Source organism: Urocitellus parryii, chromosome 4 (genome assembly GCF_045843805.1).
Source record: "Urocitellus parryii isolate mUroPar1 chromosome 4, mUroPar1.hap1, whole genome shotgun sequence".
Classification (NCBI taxonomy): domain Eukaryota; kingdom Metazoa; phylum Chordata; class Mammalia; order Rodentia; family Sciuridae; genus Urocitellus; species Urocitellus parryii.
In genome coordinates this window covers 121,173,867-121,197,896 of record NC_135534.1, presented here as the reverse complement: position 1 = coordinate 121,197,896, position 24,030 = coordinate 121,173,867, and the positions used below count along the sequence as shown (strand labels likewise).

Genomic DNA, 24,030 nt, shown 5'->3' with positions numbered 1-24,030 from the left:
CATAAGGTCTCTTTTTATTCTCTTTTGTTCTATTTTTTTATTTATTCTTTTTATTCTATTTTATTCTTTATGACTAAAAAAACATTCATTCAGTAAATATTTTCTCACTACCAACTAGGTGGCTTTACTGAGGTTTCCTAGAAGGGAGGGATTTAACCAGCAATAGAATCAGCTGATTTTTGTTGTTGTTGTTGTTGTAGGGCTATATTATTATGCACACCCAATGTAGTAAAATTTCACGGTAAAATGATTAAAAGTAGAATCAGTTTTTCACATAAACACAAAAAGAAGTCTATGATAGCTCAAGAGACGCTTTTGGGAGGTTTATTACATTTTTTTTCTTTTTTTTCAACATTTTATGTCTCAGTATATACATAGAGGTACATAGAAAATTAAACAAACCATTTTACAAAGAAAATATACCCATGTAACTACTATCTAGGTCTAGAAATAGACCATTGTTGGGCCCAAGAAGTACCCTCAATCTCCTGCCAGCCAGCCTCCTTCTCTCTTTCTTAGGGGGAGCTACTCTTGTGATTTTAACACCACATATTACTTTGCTTTATTCTTGAACTTTATATAAATGGAATTCTGTGGTATGTCTCTTGTGAGTCTAGTTCCTTTCATTCAGCATAATGTAAAAGTCATTCAGATTATTATGTCAATCATTCATTTTAATTCCTGGACACACACACACAAATACACATAAGTGTGATATTTGTGACTGAAACACAATCAAATTTATGTTGTGAACATTCATATACATATCTTCATATACACATCTATTGGGTATATATGTAGGAAATTTATTGTTAAATAAATAATGTTTGTATTCATCTTTAAATTAAAACTGCTAGAATTTTCCAGAGTGGTCATTGCAATTTACATTTTTACTATTAAGGTATTTCAGTTGTTCTGTGTCTCAAACAGTATTTTGAATTTTTTTTTCTTTTGGTGAGTGAAATCGGTATTTCATTGTCTTCAGTTTATACTCCATGTTGACTAATGAGATTGAGTCTTTTTTCATGTGGATTACCACTTAAACATTCATATTTGTGAATTACCTGTTAAGGTCTCTTGTCTTAGTTTTTATTGGATTGTTACTCTTTTGCTTATTCATCTGAAAGTGTTCATTACATTTTCAGTATACAAGCTTATATATTGCACATGTCTTCTCCCACTCTATGGTTTACCTTTTTACTCTTTACTACTACTTCTTTTTTTTTTTTTTTGTTGGTAGAGATTAAACCCAAATAGGTTGTTCTTAATTCTAGTTCTGTTTTACTCCTTTTTTGTATATCTGTTTCCCTTTTGGTATCACAGATTTAATTATTGTGGCTCTGTTGGTTCTCTATAGTAGAGTAAGTCTTGTGTTGTTCTCCCCTTGTCCTTGTATAGTTCTTTGATATTATTTATTTATTCCAGGCTTTATTCATATGGCTTGGAATATTCCACTATTAAATCTTTTTACTGAATTATTATTGCATTTTTTATTTCTAGAATTTTTATTTTGTTACAGTTTTCAGTTTTCTGTTGAAACTGCCAATCTTGTATTTTGCTTTCTTGCTTATGCTAGGCATAATGACTTTAGATTTATGCATCTGATAACTTCACTGGTTGGGCGAAGTCTGCTTTGTATTTTTGGTATGTCTTATGTACTCATATACTGTTGCATGCTAGAAAAATTATAAAAATTGATCATGTACTACCTTCCTAAGGCCAATATCAAAAATTACCAACCAATTCATATGGATCAGATAATATTCTCTGAGCATTAATAGTAAGGGTTAAAAAGCCACAAACAAAACATTTAAACATTTCCACGGTCAGAGACCAGTGAATTAGTTTTGAAACTGTATATACAGAAAAACTTGAAGAATCATATAATGGGGTACTTAGAAAGAAATGTATAATGTTAAATATTTAGAAAAGGTAACAGACTGGCCAGGTGTGGTGGTGCAGCTTGGGAGGCTGTAGCAGGAGGATTGCAAGTTTGAGGCCAACCTCAGCAACTTAGTGAAAAACTGTATCAAAAAATAAAAAGGGAATGTGGCTAAGTGGGAAAGCACCCCTGGGTTAAATCCCTAATACCAAAAAAAGGGGTGGAGGGGAAGCACAGACTGAAAATTAACCACCTATATGTTTACCTTAAATTAGAAAAAGTAACTGAGTAAGCTTGAAGAAAAATACCAAAAAAATAAGAGCAGATATTACTGTACAAAGAAAAACCAAGTCTTCAGAAAGTTTAATGGAAAGGACAAACTTCTATTGAGATTTGCCAAGAGTAAAGAGAAGACACAGATAAATAGTATTATCAGTGAAATGGGTGGTAAAATTACAGTCATATAAATTTCTAAAATGTTTAGAATATATTACTATTTTTATAAAACAGTATAGTTCTTCATACTTGTTTTTTATTTAAAGTTTTCATTGATATAGTCCCCTATATTAATTTGCTATGGTTGCCATTACAAAATACCACAGAATATATTTCTTGAATAACAGAAATATATTTTCTCAAGTTCTGGAGACTAGAGGTCCAAGGTGAAGGTTCTGGCAGCTTTTGTTACTCTTGAGATCTCACCTTGGCCTACAGATAGCCACATCTGTGCTGCCTATCTTTCCTCTGTGCGTGCATATCCCTAGTATCTCGTTGTGAGTCCAGATTTTCTCTTATAAGGACAACTGTTACATTGGATCACAGCCCACTCTAATGGCCTCATTTTAACTTCATCACTTCTTTATAGGCCCTATATTCAAATACAATCACATTCTGAGGTTATAGGGGTTAGAATTTTAACATAAAAATTTCAAAGGAACACAATTCTGTACCTAGTTCTAAAGGGAACAGGTTAAATCTTCTCAGCACTAAGCCTAAGCAACACCTTGCCTGGTACATTATAGCACCTCAGTGAATACCTATTTGAATAGTTATTGTCAATACCTGCTATGATTGAATGGTCCCTCCAAAGCGCATGTTGAAATTTAATAGCAGTGTCTGGAGGTAGGACCTTTAACAGGTTATCAAAAGGGCTTTCAGGAATGGACTTTTTTTCTTGCCTCTTCACGCATCCAGATATACACACCACCCTTTTGGGAGAACACAGCATGCAAGGCACCACCTGGCGACAGAGAATGACCTCAGTGGTTGCTGAAACTGCTGCTGCTTTATCCCCAGACTTCCCAACCTCTAGAACTATAAGCAATAAATTGGTATTCTTTATAAATTACTCAATCTCAGGTATTACATTATAACAACAACAACAAAAAAAAAAAAAACAGGCTAAGATGGCACCATAAATGAAATTAAAACACAAAGAACAAATTGGAAAAAGTATAACATTTGATAAAGGATGATGTCCTGTATCTACTAATAATACTTATAAATCAATAAGCATGATCTCCTAATAAAGAAATGATACATTCTCTTTAAATACATTTTGCAAAAGTTGAAACAGAAATGAAAAACAAACAGAAGCATATTGAATCTGATATTAAACTTTTTAACACTCAGAGGAGTTAAAATTAAAATAAATTTTATGTTCTCAAAATGTGAGACTTGAAAAGAATCTGAGAAAAATGGACATTTTTACATCTTTGGTTAGAGTATAAATTGTCTAGACTTGTTTAGAGGATGATCTAGCATTGTTTCTCAACATTTGCCATCCCAAGAATGTATTCCTTCCTCCCCTGAATGCTGCAGCCCTTCTGGGCAGGCTGTCCTTTGTCATTTTGCACTCTACCCAGAGTGACCTTTCTGCATGCATAATTTCTTCAGAGAGCTTCATAAGATGTCCTCAATTATAGCACTTCTTGCATCCCTCATCTTTCCCCACATGGGTTTTATGTCCTAACAATCCCAGCCTATTCCCCACACCTTCTTGCCTTTTTGAACACCACACTTTCAGCATGGTATTCTCTGTCCCTAAAAGGACAGCCTTTCCTCCTTTGTTTGCTCTTACTTGTTCTTCAAGATTTTCTTTACTTCCCTCTGGCAGTCTTACCTGACTCCCCTGGTCTGAGTTACTTACATTTCATCTGTTCTGTAACACATTTTAACATGTGCAGTTGAGGTGTACTATACAATTTGAGAGTATGACAGCATCCTCCACAGGCTTTGTTTTCATTTTCAGATATGGAAAATAGCCTATGGATATTTGAGATCACAGGTGAGAAACACAGGTGAAAGGCAGAAAAACTATTGAGGGTAAATGAAAGATGGATGATATGTAGTAAAGAAAGCTTCTGGAAAAAGAATAGTATTTGAAGGGTTGAACTTCATAGAGTAGGAGGAGGGCCAGAGATGTAACTCAGAGTTACAGTGATTGCCTGTTCTGCTTAACACCCTTGGTTTGATTCCCTGCACAAATAAAATAAATAAAGTAGGAGGAAGGAAGTTCAGAGATAAATGACCTCATTACCTTACTTCTGTGGTAAAAGTTCCACTACCTTTAATACCTCCATGGTGAGGACTAAGCTTCCTATGAATTCTGGGGGGCACATTCAAACCTTATGCAAGTCATAGCAGATAGCTTCCTAGGAGTGGTAGCATGAGCTAAATATTGGGGAACATGTAGGAATTAATCAGGCAACTAAGGATTTCCAGGTAGGAAATAGCAATGCAAAGGCCTAAGAGGTCTGAAGGCTCCACAAATTCACTAAGGAAAATGACTGTTTCAGGTGCCATTGACTTGAGATATAGAAAGAAAGGTCAGGTGGGGACCAGGAGGAGGGCTGGAGATGGGAGTCCAATTTTGAATGTAGTCTTGGATGCTTGATCACATGTGAGAGGGGAGTTCATTGTAATGAATGAGATCCATAGAATAAGCTTGTAGGTAAGAGAAAACAGGACTAGGAATAGAGCTTTTCAAAATCAGCAATTAAAGTGATTAGAATGAAAGAGATTAGAGAAGGGAAATAAAAGTGATCCACTAGGTAGAGCAGAGTAATAAGGGTGACTAATAACAGTTTATACCTCTAAGATATACCAAATAAAACAGAATAAGTTTACTGACTATTGATTTTGACATTAGGAGACAGTCATTGGTGCTTTTTGGTTAGCATTTATTGAATCTCATTCTGTTGTTTTGTTGTTATTGTTTCTCATTCTAACTAGATGGGTACTGTCTATGATTGACTTGGGGGTGTGGCTGAGGAGTGAGATGAGAAGTACTTCACATATAAGGGAGTGAGTTGTCAGAGGAACCAGATTTGAGACTTCAAGGAAGTTCAGAGAATTTTTTCCTCATTCTGTTGGTTGCCTTATAGTAAAACCACTTAATATAGTAAACCAGACCCAGCCTCCAGAAGCATTTTTAATTTTATGTTTAAGGGTTTTGAAATGTTTCTAAGTGATATTAATAGGTTACAGCAGATTTTACCTCTTCTTTAAATTTTATTTCTTCTGATTTGTTATGTGACAGCAGAATGCAATTCAATTCATATTGCACAAACGGAGCACAATTTTTCACGTCTCTGGTTGTACACAAAGTAGAGTCACACCATTCATGTTTTCATACATGTACTTAGGGTAAACGAATTTTAAAATATTTGTTGATTGCATAGATCATGTGGTGTTAGCATAAATATTGTGAGCTATGGGTAGTAAAACTCTTGATTTGGAAATATATTTTAAACAATAGTTAATTTATTAATAAAACCATTCATTTATGTACAAAACAAACATATCTATTATCACAGTAAGTATAATATATTAATATACTTTCTGTGATAATAGATATGTTTGTTAATATATTGTACATCTATCTTGACTGTATGCTTTGAGAATTTTCTTTTAAAAAATATTTAATAAAGAAGTCTAATTAATCTCATGTGTGTGTGCTCCAGCAGTCTAAGGAAAAATTAATTGGAGGAAGAAGCATGTTTTTCTCTTGCTTAATATATAAAACATGGCTTTGTCTCATGAGTCAGGGTCTCAGTACTGTGGTAAGAAGTAAAATAAGAGACTGCTTAAAAATAATAGTGATATAATATGAATACTTTAATACATCAGAAGCATTTTTATGAGGTGATCTTTATAATCACCTTTTTAAAAATAGTGTTATTGTATTTTTTATACTTTAATTTTATTTGTTTATATTTATGTGGTACAGAGGATCAAACTCAGTGCCTCATGCACCCTAGGCAAGGGTTCTACCACTGAGCTACAGCTTCAGCCTCCAGAAGCATTTTTAATTTTATGCTTAAAGTTTTCAAAATCTGTTTCTGAGTAGTATTAATAGGTTACAGCAGATTTTACCTCTTTTTTAAAATTTTACTTATTCTAATTTGTTATATAGACAGCAAAATGCAATTCAATTCATATAGAGCACAATTTTTCATGTCTCTGGTTGTATACAAAGTAGAGTCACACATTTGTGTTTTCATACATGTACTTAGAGAAATGATGTCTCATTCCACTATCTTTCCTATCCTCATGCCCCCTTCCTCACACTCCCTCCCCTTTGTCCTATCTAAAGTTCATCTATTCCTCCCATGCTGCCACCCATCCCCATTACAAATCAGCATCCTTATATCAGAGAAAAAATTCGGCATGTGGTTTTTGGGGATTGGCTTACTTCACTTAGCATTATATTCTCTAACTCCATTTATTTACCTGCAAATTCCAAGATTTTATTCTCTTAATGCTGGGTAATATTCCATTGTGTATATACACCACAGTTTCTTTATCCATTCATCAACAGAAGGGTATCTAGGTTGGTTCCACAATGTAGCTATTGTGAATTGAGATTTTACCTCTTTTACTATAATCATATTTAAATGCTAGGATGTGGTTTCTTTCAATCCTTCCAGTGGAAAAAACAAAAGGATAGTATTTCTATGTTTTTATCACTATAGCTATAAATTCTGGATATATCCATTATGGTAACCTATCCTTTAGGTTTGTATGGAATTTGTGGATGGAATGAGGATAAGAAGGGTCTCAATTATGAAATTTTATTCATTTGAAAATAACTATTTTGTAAGGGAGAAAAGCAAATACAACTTATTCTATAAGAAAAACAAAATTTGTTATCAGATATACTACTAGCTAGACCATCTACATGGATGCTTTATGTGGCAGTGGAATCCTAGAACAGCAGATATTGCTACCCTTTCAGTGAGGGATTGATCTAAACAGTTTTGTTTATTTATAGTTACAATTCTGCTTTCCTTTTTGTTTTTGTTTTCCAGCCGCTATCTAAATAAGGCTTTTTATATCTGGTCCAAAAAAGATAAATTCACATCCACTTTTATAAACAATATGATATCTCACACTGGCACAGAACATTCTGCACCAGCCTGGATGCTGCTTTCCAAAATTGCTTGCTCATCAACCAAGCTGGACTACACCAAAATAATACAGTCCTGGGAGAAAATCAGCAGGTTCGAATGTTTACAATGTAGACAGTGGTGGAAATTGAAGGTTCTTACAAACTCATGCATTAGGAAAGTGGGCTCTTTCATAATAATAACTTTTTGAATATAGAAATATTTTCTTTAAACCTTGGCATAAAACAAACAAAATGAAACTCACTTTTAAGCAGTTTACCTTCTCCCTAAGTTCAGTAAGTGCCTACAGGTAACTACAGCATGATCTTTTAAGCCATGTATCTACCTTACTTCCTCTAGTATTAATGATAGAAAAGAAAATATATTTAGATGACAGCACAATGGTTAATTTGGTTCTATCTTGGTATTTCCCCTACCCTTCCTCTAGTCAGCAGAATCCCAATTCAAATACCTTAGGACATATTCTGTGTGTCATTGGGCATATTGCTAAGCATCTTCCTACGAGCATCCGGGACAAGGTGATTGGTGAGTGTCTATTAGATAATCTTTCTTGTTGGTGCTATTAACTTCAATTTATTTAATTAATTAATTTATTTATTGTGTGTGTGTGTGTGTGTGTGTGTGTGTAAATTTTGTTTTTTTAACCAGTTTAACTTGTAGGATTTGGTTCTCCTTCTTAGATGTTGTCAAGTGTAAGCTGAATGGATTTCAGTGGTCCCTAGAGCTGATCAGTTCAGCTGTTGACACTTTGCAAAGACTTTGTAGAGCATCTGCAAAGACACCAGTGGAGGAACAGGTATGACGTTACACATTGCTCTGTTTTCAACTTATTTGTATTTGGACCTATTACTGTTTGTTTTGAAGTTCGAAGAGTGGCTCTATAAATATGGGACACTAAGGATGTGTAATCCCCAGTAGCTTTTGGTACAACAAAGCAGTGCTTATGTGACTAGCAGCTGACTTTCCCCAAGAACATAGACTAATCAAGACATGATTCTCTCCTTGGCTCCAGATACAAGTATCTTTTAGTAATACATGCTGTTGCTTAACATTTATTTCCTGATGAGAATTTTGCAAGATTATCTTGTTATAAGTTATAGAGTAGACTCTTATTTCAAGAACAAGTTATAGCATAGACTCTTATTTCAAGAACATTTAATGTATAGTTTTCTATCTCATCAGATAGTATCTTTTGGTAAGTTATAATCTTGGAAAATGAGTGTCCTGTTACTATAGGGTTACATTACTCAAATATTATTTGCTTTATCTTGTCGCTGAAGTTTCCTACAGCCTATACCTAATGGTGCATAGTCATAAATTCCAAATCAGTGATTTATGTAAGGTGGAGAGTTACTTTGACCCCTTAAAGGCATCCATATTAATATCTCTAATAAGAGACTGGGGATGTGGCTCAAATGGTAGCATGCTCACCTAGCATGTGAGGCACTGGGTTCAGTTCTCAGCATAACATAAAAATATTGTGTCCACCTAAAACTAAAAAATAAATATTTAAAAAAATCTCTAATAAATCATAAGCGTACCTTTTTTCTTTTTGGAACCCAGCACCTTCAGTATGCTAGGCAACTGCTCTTACCAATGAACTATGCCTCTAGCGCTGCTAAGTCTTCTGCTTTTATCATGAGGTATACTCCTAAACAGTGCTATTTGTAATAAAAACATTTAGAGATGAGGACTATTAATAATGATTATGAAAGTTATAAGTTAATTTAAATAATTTCTGAAGTGTATCTAAGTTTTTCAGAAAACTGCTTTCTTTATCTGAGCTACCTTCCTATGCTTTCTTTTCTTTCTTTTCTTGTATAAGGTCTTATGAGAAAGTCCATAATTAATGCTACATTTCCTACTTATAATAACAAATCTAATACACCAATGTACTGTGATATTTTTGCTTGTGACCTTAAAAGTGATTGGAATGCACTTAGCTTAAAAAAAAAAAATCTTGAGCTGTTTCTTATGTAAATAGTATCTGGTGTTTGTCTAGTGTCTGGCTTTCAACAATTATATTATTAAAAGGGATACTTGAATTATTATTTTTCTAACCTGTTATCTGAAAAACAAAGAAATTGTATGAAAAGCTTTTAAATAAGAAACATTGGAAAGAACACATTTGAATAGCATTTAAAAATGTAGTTGGTGCTTTGGTGTTTCTGGAAAGAATAAGGAGAGAATGATGAGGGGGAAATTATGGCAGATATGACTGTGATCCTGCAGTTTTCAGTGGCACACAGCTTACTGATGGTAGAGCTATGACTATAACTCATGTCTTTGATACTTTCCCAGTGTTTCTTTTACCAGTGCTAACTGAAAAATGAACTATCTGCACAGTGGGATATTGGGAGCTATAAAAAATCTTGAGGTCTTTGTCTCTTCATCAAGATAAAGCTCTTTTTGGTCAACATAGTGATCCAGATTGTCCAGTCTTATTAAAATCTTAGATGCAGTTCTTTTAAAGGTAGTAAAGATAATAGTTTTGAAACATTTGAGGCCAAGTCAAATTCAAAAGCATTTTATGCATAACAATGATTTTCCTGCAACTTTGCAAACATTGAGTACCATGTTGTGTTAGTTCTTCTATGTACTAGATGATGGTTAAAACAGAGTCTTTTCTTAAGTACCTATAGTGCAGTGGGAGAGACATATCCCAGACACATAATTTCAGTATAAAACAGTTACTTCCAAAATAAAAGTATACATCAAGTGACATGAAGTCCTGGGGTGGAGGCACTTAGTTCAGCCTTAGCTGTTCTCTAGGAACAGTCTCCCAGAGAAAATGAATTGTAGAATTCTTTCATGCTCTTAGCACCGAGTATGTACTAGCAGTGACCTCTGGAAGTATATGATATGTACTAGCAGTGACCTCTGGAGGTTATTATAAACAGAAAAGAACACAGAAAACTTGTTCCTAATTAATAAGTTTCAGAAGAATAGCAACTGTCCTTTTTGTGTATATCTTTAAAAGTGTGCACTATAGAAGTGTTCACTTAACAGTACTTAATTTGCCACCTGCATATGCTAGAAGAATTGTAATTGCTGTTAAAGATGTAATACAAATGAAGCCACTAGATATTCCCAAATATTTGCCTTTTGCTGTTGTAGGGAAAATGTAGAGAGAAACTTGATATATAGACTGTTCTTTGAAAATTTCACTTAGCCAATTCTCATGGCCAGATTGCTTAAATTGTGTCATTGTATTTTTGGATAAATCAGGGTAAAGATTGCACATGAACAATGGTTGGAGTTTTTCATGCATTTGAAGATCCTAGAGGCTACTCTGAGAACCCGGGGTTGGTGGGTTGTCTGGGAGATGAATGGGATCCTTTAGAGCTGATCTGTGACTTGCCACAGGAACTACTGAAGCAGGTGTGTGGGAATGTGCTCTCTACCTGCGAGTACCACCTCTCCAACATTGTTCTGAAGGAGGATGGGGCAGGGAACATGGATGAAGACCTGTTGGTAAGCAGCTGCTTTTCCTAACCATTCTTTCCTCTTCTTTTTTTTATCAGCAGGGATTTTTTTGAGGATGAATTTACATGTGTACTTCAGATACAATTAAAAAAGAAAAGGGCTGTTGTAGCCTAGAGCTTCACTCTTTTTCAAGAAGAAATATTTATGAATAATCCATCTATTTTTATCTCATATACTTAATATTTGGGGGGAAACTTGATGGAATACTTCATCCAGTTAAGAGTTTATGAGAAACCTGATTCCAATAGGAAAATCACAATGTGTGTTATAATTTTGGTAGAGTTCAACTTAGAAATAATAAGGTAAGAAAACAATAGCATATGCCTTAGTCTTTTGTTTATTTTCTTTTTAAAAGAATTATAACTTCTGAGCTATTTGAACATTGGAGTATAGAAATGGGGAAATAGGTTCTAGTCATTGAAAGAATGAACAAGGCTCACTATCGGAGAAAATGCCCGTTTTTTGAGGAACAGCTCTGCATATTTATAGAGCCAGTGGTGGTTTGACAGTTATGACAGTTTAACAGTTTGACAGTTGGCATGGGATGCTTTCTGATTAGGGGGTAAGGATCATGTGAGGCAGCAGGGCTAGTCTGATTGGTGGGTAAGGATCATGTGAGCCAGCAGGGCTCACCATTGGACAGCTCTTCTCGGGGGATGGGGAAGTTAGTCTTTGGAGCCGGGCGACTCCTAACAGTCCTTACAATGTCTAAAAATATAAGGAAAGATTTTACAAATGACCTTGGAGGAACAAGGTTGTATTTTGTGGTACTCCTACTTTAGAAACTGTTTCCATGAAAATGATTCCTGTGAGTCAGGACATGTCAAGCCAGTGGGCTGTTAACAAAATAGGTTTTGTTATAATTCTATTTCCAGCATCTGACGCTATCCAATAAAGGAAATGGTTTTTGATGCCCTTTGGTACAAACCATCATCTTTAACTATTTTTCCCATCTATTTAAATTAGAAGTGCATCTCTTTTCTGTGTTCAGTTTTTACTTTACTCATTTCACTCTTTTAAGTGTTAGTGATTATAGACCAAATTTAGATTTGTAAGAGAGAAAGCTGTTGTACCTGAGGCACTAGTACGTTTATGTTCATTAATGAACAGTATCATTACCGGGATTTGGACACCTAGGTATGTGAGCCATGATGTATAGTTCAGAGTTGACCCAGGATTTTAGATAGTCTTGCTTTTCTCAATTGTTTGAGCAGAGCCATTGCCTACAAGAAGAAAAATGCTTTTTATGATCAGTGAGTTAATCCCCTAAGATTTTTTCAACTATTAAATATATCACTAAAATCTATCCATTAGTCAAAACATAGAGTGAAGTTTTGTCCTATATACATTGTTTAATTCATACTTCTTTAAATGGAGCTTAATTATTTTTTAATCCACTAAGTTTAAGATAACTGTGTATTCGATATTCTCTAAAACCAACTACATTTACTATTGGTTTTCCTACCCTAGAATAAGCATTTTGAGGTTTTTTGTTTGTTTTGCTTTGTTTTGCTTTGATTCTTTGTTGTTGTTGTTCTAAGATGGGATCTTGCTATGTTGCCCAGACCAGTATCAACTCCTAGGCTCAAGTGATCCTCTAACCTCACCCAACCAAGTATCTAGGACTGTAGGTGTATGTGCCCCCACACTTATCTCTAGCATAAGCTTATATGTATTGTTTGTTTTTTCAGTGCTGGGAATGAAATCCAGGGCCTCATACATGGCTAGGCTAATGCTCTATCATTGAGCTACATCCCTAGCCCCTAGAATAAGCTTTTACTTTTATTTGCCATTTACTGTTTAGTGTTATTCTTCTATCTGTGGGGTAAAGAAAGAGAAGTGTTAATTTGACCTCTAAGATAAATGCCATTAGTAAACATAGGGTAGCAAGGGCTGAGGAAACAGGTCCCTGTGCTTTGGGGAGGAGTCTAGGCAGTAAACTTAGAGAACAATTTGGATATATATTTTAAAATGTAAAGTGGGTTTACGTACTGTTTCAGCCTGGATTCACACCTAAAGAAATACAGTAGTATACAAGAGTATAGAAGGGATTCATCATAACTCAAGTAAATAATAGTAAAGGGTTCGAAATAACATAAATTTTTACTAAATGTGGAAGAGTGAGAAAAATTATAACATTGATAATTTTTAAATGGCCTACTTGTATAGACATTAAGCATATTTTTGTATGTATTTACATTAAAGTATAGCTCATATTCAAAGTTATAATTACAAACTCCAAGTAGCATGATTGGTAAGTATATCAGAAAAGCAAACATAAAGCCATGTGATTTTGAAAAGAACAAAAACAATGATAATCTTTAGTGGGATTATAAATAGATGAGTGTTATACCTGTTATTGCAACATAATTATTAATAGTATCCCTGTTTACTCACAAAGTATCATTTTATATGATAAAATTATATGGTCACTCTAATTTTTGTTTCATTAAATATGACTAAATTTTTATAGTGGTCATGTGTTTTTCTGAAACAAAAAATAGTAAAGTTTGTGTAGTTGGGGAAAAAAAAGAATCCCACTGACATTGTTACTCTAACTAGTAAATTTTCTTTTTGCCTTATTTTTACTGCAAAACCAATTCTCTTTGTAGGTGAAGTACATTTTTACCTTGGGAGATATAGCCCAGCTATGTCCAGCCAGAGTGGAGAAACGAGTGTTCCTTCTGATTCAGTCCATTCTGGCTTCTTCTGCTGATGTGGATCACTGTAAGGCACTGAAATCATACTCTGTTTCATACTTTCTTAAGCCTGAGTAAACTGCTGAGGAACTGTCAATAAATGCTTTTAAACTTTCCTATAGTACCATCATCTCAAGGTACCAGTGATGCCCCAGCCATTCAGTCCCCCTCTCAGGTCATGCCTTCTGTGATTAGAGCACATGCCATCATCACTTTAGGTAAGAACAACATGTGGGGAAATGTAGCTTGTGTAGTCTGCTTATGTGTATAAAAAAGTGCTCACAGAGAGCCCTTGAGTTGGTAATTATCCAAGACTATAAGATTCAAAATACTCACTCTAGTAGACTTATGTTTTTCAGTGGAATTATGTGAATTTATTACAATTATAACTTCCTATAATTATTTAAACTCCTAATGTAGCACCATTAAATCTGCTTATCAAGAACTGCATTTAGTAAACTGCATTCTGGGAATAAAAAGATTAATTTGAAGTTCAGTTTATAAAAGGAGATGGTTTGTTTAATACTTTCCAAAACTGGCAGATGAACTATATGTATATTTTTCCATCAACTCCAATTGTTGTTTATCTTGAAAACAGTTCTGTGCTATAATTTGATATTTTTTTTCCTGTAGTATAATTGTATATCTTACGGTAGATATAAGATATTTGTTTTTTGTGGTATTGGTTATTGTTAAAGTCTAAGAATTGTTAATAAGAGCAGAACATTCCCTAGGCCGCAAAACAAACAAAACTCAGCAACCTTCCTGTAATTATGAAGAAGGAATATGAGTTGACATTTTTTCCTACTTACCTAGTTCACATTTCAAACTCATTAAGAGGTAAAATAAATCATCTGTTAAGATTTTACCCATCATTATCCAGGTGAGAAGATAACTACAAAATTCAAATGTTGACTTTATTAACGTAAAGAAACATTCCTTATCATGTACCTCATGAAACCCCTGTTGGAGCTTATTTTTCCTTAAAGTACTTTAAACTTTGTAATATTTGGGATGGATTTGTCTGGTTCTTGCTTTTGTTTTTTGTAATTGTGAGCATAATGTTTTAACTTTGATGAAATAAAAACTATAGAAAATGGCTGGGAGTGTAGGTTAGTGGTAGAGTGAGGCCAGGCCCTGGGTTCATTCCCTAGTATTGGGGAGTGGAAATCATAGAATATAGTCAAGACATATTTCTTCTGTGGCAGGTAAGCTGTGTTTACAGCATGAAGACCTTGCAAAGAAGAGTATCCCAGCCCTTGTGCGAGAACTAGAGGTGTCTGAAGATGTGGCTGTTCGAAACAATGTCATCATTGTGATGTGTGATCTTTGTATCCGGTACACTGTCATGGTAGACAAGTATATTCCTAATATCTCCATCTGCCTGAAGGATTCAGATCCATTTATCCGAAAGCAGACACTCATATTACTTACCAACCTTTTGCAGGTATGTATGAGAGTTATTAAACTGTCTTTTTTTCTCTCTAGTACTGTTCTGGCTTAAAGGAATATTAAATTACATAGGAAATATGATAGCTTTGTAGTACAATTCAAAAATAATTAACCTCATCTCAGGTTTAGAATGTCACTTTTCTAATGTACAGTGCAGCCTTTTAAATACATTGTTAGTTATTTGCAAATATTTGTTTGGGGTGTTCTTTTAGACACCCTGTCAAGCAGTGTAAAATTTCACTTTTGCAAATAAACAGCAGGTAGAGAAAAGCATATTTGTTAGAAAAATAGTTCCAGTTCTGTTATTCTTCTCAACCTTAAACAAGTCCATGTTTCTCATACTTATTGTTTGGTAAAACAAGGATCATAAAATTTGTGCTAGCTATCACATAGTGTTGCTTAGAGTCCAATGTGATATTTCAGCATGTAAAAGAACTTAATGAATTGCAAACCTCTAAAGAGTATTTGATTTTCTTGTATACATGTGTTTGACCTTTGACAAGGAAAAAGTGATATTTGATTTTGAAAAAGAAGGCATTTCACTAAGTTGTATGTAGTTTGGTATACTTAACATGCTCATTTTTTTCATGCATTCTGTACCTCACAGAGGCAATAGTGGCTACACCCCATTAAAACCATGTACTTTGAGTCATTTTCCTAAAATAGTAGAAAGTTTGATGCTGCTCTATCCACATATTCCTCCACATTTCTTTGAATTAACAAATGTTGTATAATTTCAAGATGGTTGTGAAGTGAATACTCTGAATGCCCCTATGTCCTAGACAGACCAATAATAGCTGGCAGATGTGATGTTATACAAAGGAAAGTCAACAGGTGGCTATGTGATTGGATGCATTTAAGGTTTACATGTTAAAATTTATCCTGAAATATGCTGGTTTCTCTTTGTACAGGAAGAATTTGTGAAATGGAAGGGCTCTCTGTTCTTTCGATTTGTCAGCACTCTGATAGATTCTCACCCAGATATTGCCAGGTAAATCTTTCCTTCGCATGTCAGACAGTTGAACAGTTTACCTAATTTCTGGTATGCCTTAGATTTCTTTTCTTCCAAATTGGCTTAGAGTTGAGTTATTTAGGATTTAGTGAGCTCTTGGTAGTTATCAGGAAAAAAATGGTAGATTTTTAAAATACTGAACTATATAACAGATCTTTGTTAAAACAAAAATAAAACAAGCCAAAAATAAAACAAACTAAATGTGTTCAGACTCACCACTAAATAATTTCAGCATTGACTTCCTTTTCTAACATCATTTGCTCTCCTTGAATACTAAAGAACATTACATGCCTTTGTCACATTAAAATAGGATAGAAGCCATCAACTTTTGACTTAACTGTTGATTTCTAAGCCCCTCCCCCCAAAAAATGTTAGTTTTAATAAAGAATTTGGACTTTGTTTTCAGTGCAGAAACTGTAAGAATTCTAGGAATTAAGACAATTTCACAATGTAAAATAGAGTGTACAAATTACAAGATTCCTTAGAAATGGTTAAATTGTTAAAAGGAAGATAATTTTATTAATGTAAAGAAACATTCCATAGCATGTACCTCATGAAACACCTGTTGGAGTTTAATTAAAGATTCCTTAGTTTATTTAAAATTTATTTAAAGATTCCTTAGAAATGGATGCTTCTTGAGAATTGGAAAGGAGTGGGGAGTTAACTTTGCCAATTGTTAATTCTTATACTTGAATCATTTTAAAAATTTATTTTCAAGGGGTCGAGAAGTGAGCTTGATAGAATTTGCTACCCTAGCTTGTTGTATGTATAATTCTTTTTAAAGCTAGTCTATAATTGAAAAGTAGGGTGTTGAATGCCATGGCAAAAGCCACCACATTGGGGAAAAGATCTTTGTAGAATTCATTAACTAAAAATAGCTTAAAATAATGGGTTCCTCTGTTCTAAATATAGACACCAATAATTTAGTCTGAGTTCCACAGAAGAATTTCTGCTCCCTTTTAAAGCTTTGGGTGTAATTTTCAAAGGGGGAACATTTAACATAACAAAGTAGCAGAAGGTTAACCGTCTAATTAATACTGTCTAGAGCCAGAAGCAAAAAACTAGGGCTATCAGTTTTTTTTTTTTCTTTTTCATTGTTATTATAATTGAAAAAGGAATGAAATAGCTATGCCACTCCTTCCCACCTTTTTAATGCTTCCCAACACTGATTTGAGTGGCTGTCTTTGTACAGTGCAGTGCACAGCCCAGGGGCAGACATAATTAGAAGTGTTGTAATGCTCTTAGATGATGAGTCTGGGAGGTAAGACTGATTGATTAACTTGTATTTCCTTGTTTTCCCCCATTTTTGCCAGTTTTTATATGTGCATGTAAAAAAAAAAAAAAGGTGATAGATACGTTTTACCTGATTTAAACATTATATAATATATACATGCATTGCAACATTACATGGTACCCAGTAAATAGATACAATTTTTATGTTTTTAGGTAATGGTTAAAAATAAATGTGTATTAAAATGCCGCAGTCTGGCTGGGCACAATTCAGGAGCTACTTGTCAAAAGAAACAAACTTTATTTTTAAAACTACAAACGCCAAACAAAACAGCTCCTCAGGAAAAACCCTCAGAGCCCAACTGCCACCACGGGCTTCCACAAGCCTCTCCACACACCAACCACCACCTCCCACAATCCTCCTGCTCTTGAGGCCGATTGGCTAGGTCGCGTGGGCGGAGCCAAAGTCCCCCAATGAGCAGTTCCGTAGTCTGAAGGGCAGGGAAACAGCCCAATGAACATGACCGCAGAGGAGCCAATCAGCTAGATGTTGCTGGGGCCACTGTGAGCCAATCATCAGCTGGCAGCTTGAAGGGCAGGGAAACAGCCCAATGAACATCACCGCAGAGGAGCCAATCAGCTAGATGTTGCTGGGGCCACTGTGAGCCAATCATCAGCCGGCAGCTGGAAGTTTGCTGGCAGCTGGAAGTTTGCTGGGGCCCCTTTGGCTGTGGCTCTCAACATCTCCCCCTCTCTGTTTAAACAACAAGCATGTGGCTTAGGGACCGTGCCTGCCTTAGGTTGTCCAATACTACATATGGTCCTTTTAAGCTTACTTTCCAAGAGAACATTGATCAGTGCATAAAATATATGCACAACCAATGAATACAGGTACTGAGCATCAATCAGAAAGAAAACCAGATAAGGATACCTTATACTATGGTAAGATTATCAGCTCCTTTTTAAGAATTTAATACTGCCCTCTTAAATCTTTCCATTTTATTTCTGCATTCTGGGTTTGTTTAAATAATGGTTCAAATGTGGACCAGAATTTTCAGCTTCTAAACGTTGATGCCTTACTTGCTAACGGTTATTTAAGTTATTAGTCTTTGTTATAGATTTACTTATGAGGTACCTTCCAAAAGCTCATGTATGAAACAATATTGGAACATTTAGAAGTGAAATGTTTGGGTTATGACGCCTTAACCTAAATAGTGTGTGTTAGACCAGGACGCAAGAAAAGACCACTGACTCCAATTAAAATCAAATTAAAGCAAGCTTAATATTTCAACCAGCCGGGCTGCCTCTCCCTCCCAAAACGGCGGGAACAAGACAGCACCCCAGCTTTCCTGCATCCCAGCTTTATAGCCCAAAAAGTTACACAAAGGGGGGTTACAGATAACAGAACTCTGACAAGCATCACACTAATGGTAGTTTACATTTTTTTGCTGGCCCTAACATCAGAATTTATGAGGACCATTAGAGCCTCAGAGAGGGTCGTTGTCTGGCCAGGGAAGGCCAATATTTATGAGGTGTCACTAAAGTTTCAGAGAGGGCTGCTATCTGGTCAGAGAGCCAGGCATGGGTGAGTTCAAGGCACGGGCAGGCATTCCAAGCAGATTCAGAATTTGCAGTAATTTATAGTAAAGCCAAAATTATCTTTTCATGGCTTTGTGGCGAGATGGCTCCCAATTTTAAGAAAAGATCAGGTTGGGTCTATCATGTGTTAATCTACTAATAAGGATTAACTAGGTGGTAACTACAGGCAGGTAAAGTATGGCTGGAGGATGTGGGTCACTGGAGGCATGCCTTTGGAGTATATATTTTGTCTCTTGTGAAAAATGCTCTCTCTGCTTCCTGATTATCAAGTTCTGAGCTGCTTTCCTCTACCACACACTTCTCTCCGATGTTCTGCTTTACATCAGGCCACTAGGAATGGAGTTGACCATCTATGTACTGAGACCTCTGCAACCTTGATTGCCAAATAACATTTCTGAAATTGTTCTTATTAAGTCTTTTGGTTATACCAGCAAAAATGCTGACTAAAACAGTCTCATTCCTGATTTTTAGGTTAAAGTCCAGACTTTTCTACTTACATTAACTATATTAATTTTTCAATATGGACATACCAATGCAAACCTTATTTATTTATCTGATCCAGCTGATTTCATAAAGGTTCTGGTGTGAGCAAAATTAATATGACATTTTTAATTGGTCTTATAAATCCAAATTTCAAAGCTGCAGAATCATGTGATACATTTTCTTTGCCCAATGGATGTTGGCCTTGTGGCTCAGTAACCATTGGGTAATAGCCATTTAGCAAATAGAATGTTTATTGGGCCAATTGAAACAGAAGTGCAGAAAGGCAGGGGGCAAAGAGTTCAAGGCTACATAAATAAATTATCTAATGTATTGTGCCATTGAAAAAGAAAAGAGAGAAAAGATACCTTAGTTTGGAAGAAAAATGAAGTACTTGACTTTCTAGAGGATTTAGTGAAGTTGCACAGTAAGTCAAAAGAGGTAAGGGAATCACACAGCTAGAAAGGCAAGGTAGCATGGAGTGACACAGTCCAGAATGTGGCAGCATAATGGCGATGTGGAGTAAGATGTGGGGTCACTGAAAACAGTGAAGTCAGGAAAGTGAAAAGTTAGAATGTCCCATGAACTTCTTTATATGAGCATTGCAGACATTTTGAGTCTCATTTTGGGGTTTGGAATGGAAAAGGAAACTAGGAACAACATACCAGGAAGTAGAGAGCAGAGTAGGCAGATATAGGAGCTGTAACCAGGGAGGCTGCATGTTATCAGCTGGATCAGGTAGAACAGTGTGTTCATTTGTTTTAACCAATAGCCAGTCCTCACTCCCCTCCCTTTCCTGCACCCACTTCCAGCTTTCTTTTTCTTGAGAGTACTTTTGCCAACTTACTTTGTACTGATTGCATGCATAACATCTGTTTACCCACTATGGTACAGGCTTCCTGAGGAACAGAGGACTTACCCTGAAAGGGAGCTTAAAACTTAAGTGAACATGTATTAAATGAATGAATGAAAATACTAGGAGGCTGGGAAATGTGGGCCTCACCTTGGAAAAAGAAATCATTATCCTCTTACTAAGAATTGAAACCTAGATCAAAGAGCCCAAGAAGGCTACAGGGGAAATATAGTCCATTCACTTCTATTGTCAGCTTGTAGAAAACATAAAATCGGCCTTCTTTCTCATTTCTTCCCAAATCACATGCCCTTCTGAAGCTCAACAAAGGCTACTGTTATTGAACTCCTGTTCCTGATCTGGTCTGCATGTGCCTACTCAGGGTGGAACCTGGGGCTCCCACCCATTTCTACCAGAATTCTACTGGAAACTGGAGGCAAGTTCTTTCCTCCATCCTTTTTCTTCCTGGCTCTCAACCCAGAATCAAGCTCCTCTCGCTAGTAGGTCCTTCACATCTCTGGCCCAGCCTTAAATTGCTGTTTCTTTTCCTCCTGGTGTCTTCATAATATCTGATATTCTCTCCTTTGTTTTGCTCTTGCTTCCACATGAGAGAAAACATACAGCCCTTGATTTTCTGAGTCTGCCTTATTTCACTTAGCATGATTTTCTCCATTTCTATCCATCATAGCAAATGCCGTTATTTCATTCTTCATTACTGAGTAAATCTCCATTGTGTGTGTGTGGGGGGGCTAACCTTGTAAAAGGAAATCATTATTACACACATACAAACACACCACATTTTCTTCATCTATTCATCTATTGTCAGATATCTGGGTTGATTCTATAATTTGGCTATTGTGAATTGTGCTGATATGAAACTTGTCCTTTGAGAAAGATTACCTTTACCTTTCAAATCTGGGTTCCTAAACAACATAGTTTGTGTAGAGTATTCTGACTGCCTAGATCAAACTGGTGCTTCTAGCTGGACTTAAGTGGATTGGATTCTCTTTAGAGAATTACTTTTATTAAATACAGTCGCTTCTTTAAGTTGTTTTGTTTTCATATATTTATGTCTTGTATACTAGGTGAATAGTTAAAGTGTGATTATCTGCAGCAGAATTTTTAGTCAGGTTTACTTTCATCATAATTTCTAAACCACCTTCTCTGGCTTGTTAATGTATGTGTTGTGGATACAGACTGATTTAAACCTTCACTTTCTCTGACTTGTTAATGTGTGTGTTGAACCTTAGCTCAAGGAACACCACTAGGGGAAGGTTAAATCGCCTGCAAAGTTCTAATGCTTTGCAAGGTCAGGCTCAAGCTGTCTGGATCGTCCTTGTTTGCTCCTTTCCAGTGGAGAGCTAAGGAATGCTCCTGTGTAGCATTTGAGCTCTGGAATGAAATTAAAACACTGTCTCAGCAGTAAATAAACCACAGAAAGCCCTACATAGTCTCTGGTTGGCCCGTAAGAACACCCAAAGCTTTGTCATTCTTTCACCTACCATTATAGTAAGACAGAAATGGTCAGGTGGCTTTTAGGTGAACAGTTAGGGTTTTGGGAAATTACATTTGGCTTTGGAAACCATCAGAATTTTGCCTTTCATTTTGCTGCAATCCCAGTAGCATCTCTCAGATATGAAGCATTGTACATGAATATTGGAAGCCTCTGCCAGATTTGTAAGCATGGGTGAAAGGAGAGTGCCCAGAGCTTGTGGTTATCCCAAATCTCAGTAAGAGTCAGGTTTTGTGAGAATACTTACCCTGCTGACCCAATTTATGACACTTTTGTTGTTAACTAGAAGAGTTACTAAACTATAACTTTTTTGGGGGGTCATTATTGTGAATAATAAACTTGAAATTGGGAACTGAAGGGCAGGTATTTATTTTCAGGTGACCATTGTCACTGCAGTAGCCTTGAGGACCATTGGCCTCTGCTTGAAGAAACAGTTTTGGGTTAGTTGTTTTTCCTTGTTCAAAATATAGGTGGAAAGTAATGCCTTGTTAGAATTTTGAAAGAAACCTGATAGAGAAAGTCTTTATACTGATCTTGGATTCAAAAGAGAGCATTCAGAAGAGACAGACAAAACAAATGAAATTTCTTCCTTACTTTTGATCTGATGAAGCTATTTATTGGATGGATTTGGAATTCCTGACCCTTATTTAACATTCTTCTGTTTTGATGAGTTCTTAGTATAGTTATAGAAGCTGTCTACAAATAATAAATGGGTTTCCTTCATTTGTCTTTTCCTTCTTTGCAGATTTGGAGAGTTTTGCCTGGCTCACCTGTTACTGAAGAGGAACCCTGTCATGTTCTTTCAGCACTTCATTGAGTGTATTTTTCACTTCAACAACTATGAGAAGCACGAGAAGTATAACAAATTCCCTCAGTCAGAGAGGTCAGTGAAGCAGCTTAGATGCTCTCCTTGTCTCAGTAAGAATTGGGTGAGGCTCAGGAGATGTTTGGCGGTTTTGAATGCAAGTTTGGACCAGGTCGTAATCTGGTCATATATTTTGACATCACTTTCCTTGGCAGGATGACATAAGAAAATTCAGTTGTAAGAACAGAGTCCAAAGGGGATGTCTGTGAAGACATTCTCATTACTGTCCTGGAGCCTTTGGTACACAGCTTGTAGGATGCTATAAAAATGCTGTCTTAAATCCTTGTTTCCCACACTTTTATGCCCTAAAATTGTGCTGTTCTGCCACAGAGAGAAGCGGCTGTTTTCACTGAAAGGAAAGACAAACAAGGAGAGGCGAATGAAAATCTACAAATTTCTTCTAGAGCACTTCACAGATGAGCAGCGATTCAACATCACTTCTAAAATCTGCCTTAGTATTTTGGGTAGGCCTGGTGTTTTGGGGGTAAAATGTATGCTTAAAAAATGAAATACTGAGCCTGGTATGGTGGTGCATGCCTGTAATCCCAGCATCTCGGGAGTCTGAGGCAGGAGGATTTCAAGTTCAATGTTAGCCTCAGTAACTTAGTGAAGTCTTAAGCAATTTAGTAAGACCGGGTGTCAAAAGAAAAAGAAGAAATGCTGTGTTGAAAATGAAATAGCAGTCCTGTGGCAAGTGGGCCAGTACTGTAGGAAGATTCATCTTTTTGTTCACACTCCCTATCAGCTGTACTCCATGCAGACTTCCCTCACAGCCCCAGATAACCCCCAGTTCTGTAAATTAACATGTTTCTCAGAAGCTGGTTTCTTGCGCTCTTTCTTAGCATGCTTCGCAGATGGCATCCTGCCCCTGGACATGGAAGCCAGTGAGTTACTCTCAGATACGTTTGAGGTCCTCAGCTCAAAGGAGATCAAGCTTTTAGCAATGAGAGCTAAACCAGATAAGGATCTCCTTATGGAAGAAGATGACATGGCCTTGGCAAACGTAGTCATGCAGGAAGCCCAGAAAAAGCTCATCTCCCAGGTGTGTGTGCACTTCTTCCTTCAGCAGACCTGCTCACACCTCTGGGCTTCCCCAGTGATCTTGGTGGTGTTCTACTGGGGCCCTGCTCTTATTCTTACCAGAGGCTTTAACTCTTGCCCAGGTGTTGATGATCTTTCAACAGGTTTCTAGCTCCAGTTTCTCTTGTGAGCCTGAGTTCAATTTCTCTCACCTATCTGGTTGTACCACAGGTGTCTCAAACTTATTCTGTCAAAACCAATTAGTCATTTCTTTTTCCTGATATTAGCCTCTTCCTTCTCCCAGTCTGTTGTAGAGAAGGGAACCATTGTCTACGAAATTATCCAAAGGGGAACTTGATGCTACAGCAGAAAGCAGAGCAGGAGTCTGGAATGCCTGGCATGTGCTTGTTTGACCAGGGTGAAATTTGACTGACTTTGGGAAAGAGCTGAGTTTCCATAGTCCTTACCAGACCCTGAGTTCTTATGCCTATCTTGGATGGCCAATTTGTATTTCCCACCTGACTCCTAAAG

General features: G+C 36.1%; 1 protein-coding gene across 1 annotated transcript in view; it reads left to right on the top strand.

Moving 5' to 3' along the window:
• The window catches only part of Ncapd3 (non-SMC condensin II complex subunit D3), a 61,691-nt gene that overhangs the window by 26,140 nt on the left and 11,521 nt on the right, over positions 1 to 24,030 (top strand). The window contains exons 17-27 of the mRNA XM_026394682.2: positions 7,195 to 7,386; positions 7,721 to 7,818; positions 7,974 to 8,089; positions 10,660 to 10,767; positions 13,392 to 13,506; positions 13,601 to 13,696; positions 14,687 to 14,925; positions 15,842 to 15,921; positions 22,360 to 22,497; positions 22,810 to 22,943; positions 23,322 to 23,521. Coding sequence (XP_026250467.1) covers positions 7,195 to 7,386; positions 7,721 to 7,818; positions 7,974 to 8,089; positions 10,660 to 10,767; positions 13,392 to 13,506; positions 13,601 to 13,696; positions 14,687 to 14,925; positions 15,842 to 15,921; positions 22,360 to 22,497; positions 22,810 to 22,943; positions 23,322 to 23,521 — 1,516 coding nt within the window. The remainder of the gene's footprint in view (positions 1 to 7,194; positions 7,387 to 7,720; positions 7,819 to 7,973; positions 8,090 to 10,659; positions 10,768 to 13,391; positions 13,507 to 13,600; positions 13,697 to 14,686; positions 14,926 to 15,841; positions 15,922 to 22,359; positions 22,498 to 22,809; positions 22,944 to 23,321; positions 23,522 to 24,030) is intronic.